General features: G+C 41.9%; 1 protein-coding gene across 3 annotated transcripts in view; it reads left to right on the top strand.

The window, feature by feature from the left end:
* Positions 1-325: 325 nt before the first annotated feature.
* The window catches only part of LOC111870195 (tachykinin-like peptides receptor 86C), a 53,716-nt gene continuing 41,860 nt past the window's right edge, over positions 326-12,181 (top strand). For 2 of the 3 annotated variants that reach the window (XM_033753709.1, XM_033753708.1), the window contains exons 1-2: positions 326-590; positions 7,250-7,787. In XM_033753709.1, coding sequence (XP_033609600.1) covers positions 7,466-7,787 — 322 coding nt within the window. In that variant the 5' untranslated portion in view covers positions 326-590; positions 7,250-7,465. The remainder of the gene's footprint in view (positions 591-7,249; positions 7,788-12,181) is intronic. The other variant, XM_023862282.2, reaches the window with a different exon arrangement.

Genomic DNA, 12,181 nt, shown 5'->3' with positions numbered 1-12,181 from the left:
CGTGATTCGTCAGCATGAAGCTGACGTCAACATTATGACTCAGACCGGTGTGCGGCGGTTTTCATAATCTCATTCGTTTCAACTGTGCTCCTTTCTTTGCGTCATGTCGCAGAAATCGTGTCTTCACTGTTACATGCCTTGACGCATGTCGGTGTGCGGCCTACCTAACACATTACCCTAAGCACATCGGTCTATTTCCCTCACAAATAATTGTTCTTTATGCATCTTTACGAGACTGGCATGCAGTGCGTGCTTTCGTGCGTCAAATTCCGCTGAGCGCTGCTGTGCAGCATCCTCAGTCAGTCTCGAGCCCGACGCTCGAGTGGACGCGTTGTTCGTTTCCGGCGCGCGGCGGCAAGTGTGCGCGATGCGACACGGTGAATTTGCGGAATTATGAACTCACAGCAACTAAAGCAGGTTTGAAACGCCACTTGTAGAACTCGAGTCCAAGACTGAATTATAATATTAACATGCATTTTATAGAATAAACACCGAAACTATTTACTAGTTCGGAACAGGATCGAATGTCAGGGCTTGTGGTGGTGGTGGTGACGATTCTTCGAATTTCACGACAGGGAATGTTTTGAACAGTTAAGTATCTAACGTCCACTCGATGAACGTCCTGTATCAAATGTTTTAGTCAGTTAGTTGTTTGGTAAGACGTTCAGAATTTCGTCACTTTTACGTTTCTATGTATAAGTGGGTCTAGCATTGTTACGTACTGTTATGTTGCCAAAGTTGATCTCGGCTTTTAAGAAATAGAGCCTAATTATTTTTTTTTGTGCTAGAAATATTGGTCTCCGAAATTCCGTACGCCCCCTATTGTTATCATTTGAACAGTTCTGGGAACTTTCTTAGTGTATGGTAATCTATTTGTGCTTGCAACATGGAAACAGGATACTCTATATAGAGTATGATTGTGGTGTTTTTAAAACTGTCTTTGTGGTTTCGAGTGATTTCTTGGCTACATAAAATTACGTCTTTATTGAAAACGGCGTTACCCATTCTGGTTAAAATGCACCATTTTACATAATGTATCCAAATATGAAAATGTAAGTGATTTAACCCCAAATGAAACAAGGCTTGCAGGGTGTTTGTTCCTTGTCACGTACAACAGATGCGAGAAAGTTTGTTCAACACGTCTTACATTATATACATATAGTATAAATATATGGGTATGTGTGGTATATATATTGTTACGTTATTTAATAATAGCGTCATTGTTGATCTCCACAATGTACAAATCACTACAACACACGCTACGTCTTTTCAGTCTGCCGTAGTCTCGACTAGTCGTTGCCTGAGAATGACTAACTCCCAGACTGGTCGCCATTACATACCAACCTCCTAGTCTCCTCTTCACAGACTGACTTTCAATTAACTAAGCTCTAAACTTCGTCCTGCTCATAACCTTTAGTTACGGACCACGTAGAAAACACAGCTCTTCTATTGCTTCGGTTCCAGACCCACTACTTTTCAGAAAATCTGGTAGCGCCGGGAATCAAACCCGGGGCCAACGCATTTGTAGCCAGGAACTCTGACCACTAGACCGCAGAGGCGGTGATCAACGAGATAGCACGTTCTTTGTTTCGACGGGATTGTTAGAAGCACTTGCTCAAACAAAGCGCTTGCACGGCAGTACCTCACAAGTAAGTTCTGTTGTACGTTGGCTGAAATGCTGAACCTTCTATCACTCGACCCATCTCTTATCCAATACTTGAATTCAAGAGTGGCTCTCGTTACCGTGTGATTTAGCGTTCCGGAATAACTTGGGCTCACGAGTGGCATGTCATGAAGCAAAGCGCGATCTCTCTGCTATTTGATTTAATTCATGAAATTGCTGAAGTGAGTTACGTCAGTCGCTGAAATACCGACTCTCCTCTTCAAGCTATTTTTGGGACATGAACCAGGCCACTCAAATTTAGAATAATTAATCGTACTTGTTTTGTTTTCGTATTCTTATTGTGTGTACCAACTTTATTCAAGAGGAAGTAAGAAGCAGGTTGAATACTGGTTATGCTTGCTACTATTCTGTCCAGAACATTTTATCTTCTCGTCTGTTGTTTAATATCATAAAAATCAGAATACACAGAATTACAATTTACCTATAATTTTGTATGGGTGTGAAACTTGGTCTCTGCAATTACGGGAAAAACACAGACTGTGGGTGATTGAGAACACGGTAGAGGTAAAGGTAAAGATGTCCCTGTGCTTAACTAATTAAAAACCACGCCATGAAGGCGCGTGGGGAAGTGGATGTATAGAACCATATTGGTTCTAACTAGTGGTGGTCAGTGAGTGGTCAGCTTCACGCCCCTGCTGTTTTACCCCCGAAGAAAGGGCCCCCGGTAACCAGTTTCAGAACAGGGTGCCGAAGAAAATATTTTAACCGAAGAGGGATGAAGTAACAGGAGTAAACTGCAAAATAAGGGGCTTCATAACTTGTACTCTTCTCCAAGTATAATTACAGTGATGCAGCCTAGGATGAGATGGAAGAATAGAGAGAAGAGGAATGCATATAGGATATTGGTGGGAGAAGCAGCAGGAAAGAAGCACTAGGAAGACCAATACGTATGTGGGTGGATAATAATAAAATGGATCTTAGAGAGATAGGATGGGATGGTATGGACTGTATTGATCGGGCTCAGGATAGGGACCAGTGGAGGGCTCTTGTGAACACGGTAATGAACCTTCGGTTTCCATAATATGCTGGGAGATTATTATGTAGCTGCATAACTGACGGCTTCTCAAGAAGGTCTCAGCTCCATGGAATTAATTCAGTTATTCTTATTTTATTCTATAAGTAGTGTGTAACTTTAATAATGACGTCACAAAAGACGAATGCGATAAATTTTCTGTCCATTCCCGCTGTAAGGAATTCAATCATCATATTACTCACCGACTCTTCAAATGACATGCAACAAAATTTAAGAAAATCCCTTTTCGAACTCTGCAAATAGCCTCGCACCGGGATTCTCCCTTTCTGACAAACATATCCTGTATCACATATGGCAGTACAATTTTTATTCACGAGGTGGCATAAAACTAAACCCTTCAAAATCTGTATACCTCAAATACTGGCCCGACCGGAATTTTGGATCCGTTCAGCGCCTCTGTGGTCCAGTGGTCAGAGGCCCTGGCTAAAGATCCAGAGGTCCCGGGTTCGATTCCCGACGCTACAAGATGTTCTGAGAAATAGAGGGTCCCGGAACGGGGTCCATTCAGCCTCGTGAGGATAAGTGAGGAACTATTTCAAGGAAACAGCGGTTCCTGTCTAGAAAACGAAATTAACGGCGGTGGGGATCCGTTGCTCTGACCATGCGACATTTTATCCGATAAAGTTGACACCAATTTCGCCGACAAGCGGCGGTCGCTCTGTCGGTATAGTTCTCTTGCGGACTGCAGGCCACGGGATATTTTGTTTGAGGGACCAAGTTTCACGCCGATGTAGTTACGTGCATTTCGACAAAATTTCTGAACTGAAAATAGGAAGCATTCTTCAAATTTGACTTATCTACTTTTTTTACAAAAATTGTTTTTAAATTCGCATAGTGGGGGGTGGAGTCCATTTGTTTCCACTCGGCACGGCGGCCACTGATTGGCCTATTGTACCTGCACCGAGTGATTATGATGATGGAGAATTTGGTAGAATGAAGACTGGCAGGGGAAACCGAAGTACTAAGAGAAAACCTATCCCAGCGCCACTTTGTTCACCACAAATCCCACTTGACCAGACCCGGGATGGAACCCGGGCCGCCGCGGTGGGAAGCCAGCGACTAACCGCTTGAGCTATGACGTGGCCTTCTTTCTTCATAAATATAATCTGTATTTGCTACCGGTGATATTACTGTAGCCATCGCGCGAAACAGTTCGATCACGCGACATGCGATTGGTATCTTCTAAAACAAGGGGCTGGAACCGCTAGCAACAAAGGTAGTTACAGAGTTATTATGCAGACGGGGAGCAAATGAATGGGAAGGCTGCAGAAGGAGGAGGTGGTCATATACTAGACTAGATGAGCTATCAAAACAATGGCACAAAGACACCCTATATGCTTGGACACTCGAGCCAGGAATATTTTCCACTTTGAAGCGTATTGTTAGCGTTATTGGCTTATTAATACCCGTAGTATACAGTGTCTAGTGTCGTCCATTTATCCATCTATCTGTCTATCTATAGCTCTACAGTTCTTTTATTGTATCTGTGCCGCTTTTTCAGTTTCTTAATCCTATACAGAGTCGGTAGGTCTCCTTGGACGGGGGATCAGCCAGTCGCAAGGCCGCTACCTACACACAGAACAATACAAGCATAGAATAAACGCACTCACAGACATCCATGCCTTGAGTTGAATTCGAACCCAAGGTCTCAGCGTTAGAGGGAGCGAAGACAGTTCATGCCTTAGACCACGCGACCACTGTGATCGGCTTCATGTCATCTAGGGAACTATTTAAAAGAGCGACATCAGTTTGGAGGAAACAGGTATCAAATAATGCGGTTCGAGATTTTCCTGGAATAAACTACGAATATGCAGCGACTTCAGAAATCCAATATGTACACTTTGTCAACAGAGCAGAAAGGAAGCCTGCCTTCACGTGACAATATGGCGGAGCGGGGCAAGTCTGTAATTACTCATTTCGTCTCAGTTTGAAGAAGCAACTACGTTACAAACATGAACTTGTTTCGGTTAGAATGTAAAGGTAGTGGAAGCAGCGCAAGAGTACGTAGTTTGTATCCTGTAACATTGCACTAAACACATTGATCACATGTCCATTTATGACTGTCATGGCAAGATGACACCTTGCGGTCAGCAAACCGTCACCTCATTCTATTTTGGAAAATGTGTGTTTGTCGTTTCTGACCGCCTCTGTGGTCTAGTGGTCAGAGTTCCTGGTTACAAATCCAGAGCTACCGGGTTCGATTCCCGACGCTACCAGATTTCCTTAGAGGTAGTGCGTCTGGAACGGGGTCCACTCAGCCTCATGAGGATAAATGAGTAGCTACGTGAATGGAAAAGTAGCGGCTCCGGTTTAGAAAACCGAAATTAACGGCCGTGGGGATCCGTTGCGCTGACCACGTGACACCCTCTATCCGCTAAAGTTGGCACTAACTTCGCCGACAAGAGGCGATCGCTCGGTCGGTATAGTTCGCTTGCGGACTAAAGCTACGGAGTTTTTTGTGTGTTTGCTGTTTCTACTTCCACGTAGTCTGCGAGCAGATCAAAACTTCAAATAATAACCACAAGAGGAAATGTCTGCGGGTAGGTGAGGGTCCAGAGTCTTTGAAATAACTAGTACGAAAAAAACGAAATATAATTCACGCGGGAAGATATTTCCAGTTATAAATTTACTTCAACTTGCTCTCTCACAACCTTTTTATTATATCCGTCACAACACAACTAACATCAAGATCAGACCATATTCGGCCCTGCTACATGTTTCGGCTATTGATAGCCATCATCAGGCAAACACATGATTTACACACATATACACACTACTGAACCACAGCACCAACAAAATTGGATACAATATTATTAAAATATATAAAAACACTTGATGTAAAATACAATAAATCAAGTTATATAAAACAGAAACATGATATAAAATAAGAACAATAATANTAGTAAAATAAATTATAATATTAGTCAGTGCCTCATCTCACAAAGTATTGTCCGTACTGTAGGGAATCAATAGCCGAAACATGTAGCAGGGCCGAAAATGGTCTGATCTTGATATTAGTTGTGTTGTGACGGATATAATAAAGAGGGTGTACAACCTCTTTAATATTGTATATTGTATATACAATTGTAACTCAACAGGATGCAGGAAATGAAAATTGGTCTCTCACACTAAAGGGTGGAAACCCGTTTAGGGAGGGGTGGGGAGATATAAGACTGTGTATTTCGTTGAAGGACAACTGACGTTTCGAAGAAAAATTTCGCCTCCATATTCCGAAACGTAGCAAACAGAGTCCAGAAAGGATGCTATGGAGGATTTCATGTTCTCCCAGCGGTGGTTACGAACAGTCTCTCTTCTGGAATACACATCTGCTTGCTACGTTCTTCGTGCCGCTTTCTTCTCTGGCTTACTCTTTGATCCTAAAGATTGAGGCAGCAAGTTCCTTCGAAACGTCGGTTGACGTTCAACGGACTATACGGTGTTATATAAAAAAATAGAAATTTAGGCCCTTTGAGAATTTGATAACAAGGAGAATATTGACCTAGGAGGGAGAACGTAACAAATGGTGGAGAAAATTACGGAATGAAGAGATTAATCATATGTACTTTTCATTATTCATTATCACGCTGATAAAATCAAGATCTATTACATAGGCAGGTTATGTAGCACTCATGGGACATTAGACAAATGTTTAGTCAGAAAATATAAGATAATATTTGCGAAGCCTAGACTTATTTGGGAGGATAATACTAAAGTAGATGTTAAAAAATAAGATATGGGAGGGATTCATCTGTATGAGAATATGGATCAGTGGCGGATCTTCTAAACGCGATAGTGAGCCTTCGGGTGTCACGAAAGATGGGGAATTTCTTAACCATCTGAGCTGTTGTTAGTTTCTGAAGACGATCTCTGATCCATGGAGTTAGTTGACGGACCTCTAAACATATGAGGGATATTTAGCCTATTCTGCAAATAACACTTATTTTCAGACGAACAATCGCTAGTTTTACTAAAACTTCAGATCTTTTCTCTAAAGCGTGAAGAAGGGAAACAGTTTGAAAACAGTGCGTTAAATGTGCGTTGGCAACAATGACTTAACAGAGATACAGCTCAAAATATGATGTGATTGGGCCATAGCTCAAGTGGTTAGTCACTGGCCTCCCGGGTTCGATCCCGGGTCTGGTCAAGTGAGATTTGTGGTGGACTAAGTGGTGAAGGGGCGGGTTTTCTCCGAGTACTTCGGTTTTCCCTGCCAATATTCATTCCACCATAATTCTCCATCATCATAATCACCCGGGGCAGGTACATTACGCCAATCAGTGGCCGCCGTGTCGAGTGGACCCAGCTGGAATCCACCCCCCATTAAGCGAATTTAATTTTTTTTCCCCTGTTACTCAATACTATCGAATTTAAACAGAATTAGACAAAGGTTTATTAGCTTAAATTGACAACTGCGGGATTTTCGACTTCGTTTGTTGCCATTGTAGACAGTGTCGCATAAAATGAATTCGAAACAATTTTTAATTCTCGTGTAACAAAATTCGTCCATTCAAGAGTCGAGTTGTTTCATGCAGGCTAACAGCCACATAGGTATGCAACCATCCCAGCTTCGTTGTCTGAATGCTCTGCAGCATGATTCTGTCTGACGTGCAATCCGAGCAGAAGTCTCTGTTTCGGGATATCAAGATGGCTGAGAGACTCTCCGCGGAGTTTGTGCTTGAGGGAAGATTTCAGAGTTAATTCACCACAAACGGAGCGGAACTCATACCGCTTCTGTAGATGATAACTTTATGAAACGGTTTGCTCCGACAGAACACACTCAGATACGGCGACAAAGAACAAATATGTCGCTTCAGCCCGTCATGACCTTCGACTTCTACAACAGCACCGTAACGTGGTGTCCGGACCCAGCCCTCAACCTCTCGTGGGTCACGAATGCCACTGCCGTTCCAGAGTTGGAGGATTGGTCCACCCCGTCTAGTAGCAACAGAAGGCGCCACCACCCACACCTCCTGATGGTTTGGTGGCAGCAGTTGGTCTGGAGCGCCCTGTTTGCTCTTATGCTGTTGGTGGCCACAGGGGGCAATGCCATCGTCTTGTGGATCGTACTGGGTGAGTTGCCTTCCGCTGTTCTCTCTCCTCCATTATCTTCCTTTTCTTCTGTTATTCTTCATTTCTTCGTATTTCTTTGCTCACTTCAAGCTTCTACTCGCAAGTTCCTATCCTGCTCATTTTATGCGCGTTTCTCAGCAATGCATGTGTATCTTCTAGAGTTCCTCTTTCCATGTCCACGTACGAAATAACTTCTGACGCAATTTTGTATTCCGAGGGCATATAAAGCTCTATCAAGCGAATTAATTATCTTCCTTGCGGAGTGATATAAGCTAACTTCACACAGAATAACAGCTATGCATTTAGACAGACCTGAGTTACTAATATTCGGCATTTTGATAGCAGTGTTTATTGTCGTCATATTACGGAAGAATGTGCTGATTTAGTGTCACAAGTTTTCTACGCATAACCGTCCTTTATATTTCCATACTTTCCGCGGTAGTCAGAAAATTTAACCTATCTATTAAAATTATTAAAGCATTATAATAAATGTTAAATTGTTTATGTTTTTAAAAAAGTTATCAACTGTTTTCGATAAAAATATTATTTTAAATTATATAGCTTAATCTATTTCCATATTTGTGTTTACTATTGGATTAGAATTTTGTAAATATTTTATTAAATACTAAATTTCTTATTTTTAATCTCCAATTTCCTTGTGATGAAAGCAATTGCACAGAACTTGCTCTGCTTCCGACTGCAACCGATGTCTCTTTAATGCCTTCGTCAGATATCCCAAAATATTATCCCTTTTTCTTCGATATTCGACTAAAGTCGGACAATCATCCATTACCGTGCCGTCTACATCAAGAAATAATCATCTCACTTCACTGCGTTATCCGATTTCATTCATTGGGCTGTGGAAATGTATCTACGTTGTATTTTTTCGTATTGTCATGTGTTTGAATGACTACGACGCGGGTTTGATTTGGCGAATCGGTTTATTGGATCTTCATTACTTGTAACTACGAATAGTAGTAACACTTTCAAGACTGCTGTAATTATAAGACATAAAGTCTTCATAGGTCTTGTACGAACTTCCCGTGGCTGTCTCCTACCGAGAACTGAACTGAAATGCTGGTGTTATTCTCGTTATATACCCTCCGCACGGACCACGCACAGAAAACACAATTCTATTGTTGCATAAGGAAGACCACACAGAGAACTAGTCACGTGACTCCTAGCCAGCATCTTCATTGGTGCGTTGTTGCCTATCAACGCACAATAACATTCGTCTACTGAGACACATCTCCCATTATTGCACGCTGACCGCGCTCACCGAGCCGCTGCCTGGAAACGCTCTGAGCAAATCCGTTATAATATTTTACCTTAAAATTGCATTACTTTAGGGAAATGGTCAGCCCGCATCTAAAGGGTTAAAATCCTACAGTCCAAGCTCATGGAAATCTAAGCAGAGGCAAGGCATTTCCTGTCGATCATACGGTCTGCAACTTGAATGTTGCTACTCATGGCGGGATTCAAATCCACTGCACGGTTTGAATTCTTCGTCTTTGGTTCTTAAGATATGATGGGGGGTCCTTACTGAACCTTAATTTCCGATAATCATCTTATGGCGTATTTCTGAAATAGACACAAAAAATGCTCTTAACTGTAGGGCATTCTGCAGTCAGCTAACTCTGTCAGATATTCTGCTATCTCCTTACCAAGCAGTGTGTTTTCGGAATGAACATGCTGTAGACCACATGCATCATTAGTATTTAAATTGATATGGATCGCAAAATATGTCGGCTGGCCGAAAAGTGATTCAATCAGCCCACGTCTCCGTTTAACCTGAATGTAATCGCTAATTTGAATTATTAATTGTCGGGAATCTGCATTGTCGATTGTTTCTCGCCTCTTTTTTTCATACCCGAAAATGTCACAGGGAGACAGTCCCACAAAGATCCCACTAACGCATTGCTCGATAAGTTACAATGTCAACAGCAAGTTCAGCGACAGGTTGGTGTGCCGGGAATTTGAGGGTTCGTGGGATCGTGGGTTCGAATCCCACTCAGAGCATGGATGTTTAGTTTGTGTGTGCGTTTTTCTGTGTTTGTGTACAGGTAGAGGCCTTGCGACGAGCTGATCACCCGCCCAAGGAGTCCTACCGAATGTGTAAGATCTAGAAAAACCGAAAGTGAACGGAGAAGTTCATGGAGGTAGGCCTAGGCCCACTGGGGCTGTAGCGCCAAGAAAAAAAAATCTCAAATGGAGCAGAAATTCCCTTCCCACCGCTGGTGACATAAGATGTCCCTCTCGAATGTAAACTTTGGACATGTCATACAAATATTTAGAATGGAGTTGATATAAGCAATGAGAATTTTCTAAACCGTAGCTATTTTTATTACAACATTACTCCAAGAAGGCAAGAAGCATTATAAATACCTTGCTGACAACATGTTTGGCTTCATGAGGTATCCATTCCCATCGTTTTTTATATTTTTTTTCCTTATTCTTTATTTTTCTAATGAATTTCTCCTCTATTACTTTCTTTTTCCTGGGTTTTCATCTTACTTTTTCTCCTCCATTTTCCAGCACTCATTTCCTTCTTTCCACATGAAAGCGGTCATGAAGTGCTGTCCTGTCATTCGTTTCGAACAGACATCAAGGAAAATCCCATACAGGAAACAGCAACTGGAAATTGCCTTTCAAAGAATTTCATGTAGCATGGGGATCGAGTAGAAGACATGTGACGTTTGTATATAAATTGCGAGATGAATTCGAAGGCTGAGTCGTATAAAAATATGGTCTTGATTTATATTAATATTTCCAAATGCAGTTAGCTTCTTATCTTATACAAAAGAAAATTTCCTTCTTTTGATAATTTGTTTGAATGAGAAGTTGTAATAGGCCCTATAATTATACCTGACAGAAAAAAAATTCAATATAATAATTTTAACGATCCTCGAGAAGAAATATTCACAGCTACAAATTTATATGCATTCCTGAAGTTGCAGCCAAAATATGCCTACACCGTACCAATCTCATGAGTCTCAGTCTGATTTCACTTGCATGCAGAGAATTTTGTTACATTCAGTTCTACTCCTGCATTTACTGTGCACCAGAATATCTCCCACATCTCTGTCTTGTTTCCTTCAGTTCAACTTTTCTAATTGCGCCAACTTTGTAGTTGGCTTTCGTAGCTGTTCAGCTATCACGTAAAAATACAGAACCGAAGAGAAATATTAATTTTAAGAGAAATAACTTATCGCGTAAATATGGATATTATCTGTGTTAAGTGTGACAGGATTCGAACCATCAGCATACTTGTGATTTTTCACTTATAAACATAGTTTCATACCGAATGTATAGGTAATGTCACTATTTAGGGGCGTGACTATAGACGGGGTATGGATTGGTGAATGTACTTGTTGACCACTTGTATACACCACTCGGAACTACACTCTACAGAATACTGACGCACACAGACTAGCATCCTCGTCTATTACAGTCTTCACTAGCCGTTTCCTGGCAACGACTTCTACTGAGGGTGATTCCTCAGCTTTCCTCACACTGGTCTTCTTGTCACAGCTGCCCGTGCAGAACTCTTGTCAACTGACAAATTCAACTAGCTGGGTCCCAGGCTGGCGGCCATTTCACACTGACCTAGTCTTCTCTTCACAGTTAGCTTTCCAAATGACAACTGACAACTGACAACTGACAACTGAACTCTCACTCACCAACTAGCTACTTCACGTCACTTCTCTCAACTGAACTGCTGACAACTCTAAGGGGGCCCACACACGTCCGAGTCTGGCTCGCGAGTTCGACTCGGCTCGGGTTCGAATGAGCCAAACTCGTCCGTGTGTGGATCGCCACGCTCATACGTGTGTGGTGAAATTAATCCGAGCCCGGTTCCTCGCCGCGCCGGACTCGCGAGCCAGACTCGTACGTGTATGGGCCGCCTAACCAACAACTGACTCGTTGCTTCAGACTGTCTTGTTTATAACATCTCGGCAAGGACACATAGAAAATACCGTTATTCTCTTGTTGCTTTGGTGTCAGTTGCCGCGGAGACGTGTTTACTGAACCGTTGCTTGGTGTTTGTTTATCCGCTTATTGAATAGCAACTGTACTATATGCTACAGTATGTTTATGATCCATCCCCTTACCAAGTGTCTCATGCCTACCTTTCAGTTATCAATTACTTACCTCCATAAAACCAAAAACGAAATAGGGCCTACAAATTTAATGTAATTGTCATGTATCTACCCCACAATCTACAAAAGATATTTCTACATTAATAAAAGTTGAATATTACTTTAAGCTCTATCACCATATATCATTTCAGAATCCTACATTAAGTGACACTTACATCGCTTCCACCCCACATGCTCTTGCGGCTGTCATGTTGGAATTACTGACTGCAGGAACTAAAAAGTAGAAGTTCGGAT

This window comes from Cryptotermes secundus, unplaced genomic scaffold, assembly GCF_002891405.2.
Source record: "Cryptotermes secundus unplaced genomic scaffold, Csec_1.0 scaffold779, whole genome shotgun sequence".
Classification (NCBI taxonomy): Eukaryota; Metazoa; Arthropoda; class Insecta; order Blattodea; family Kalotermitidae; genus Cryptotermes; species Cryptotermes secundus.
This window is presented reverse-complemented; position numbering and strand designations above follow the sequence as displayed.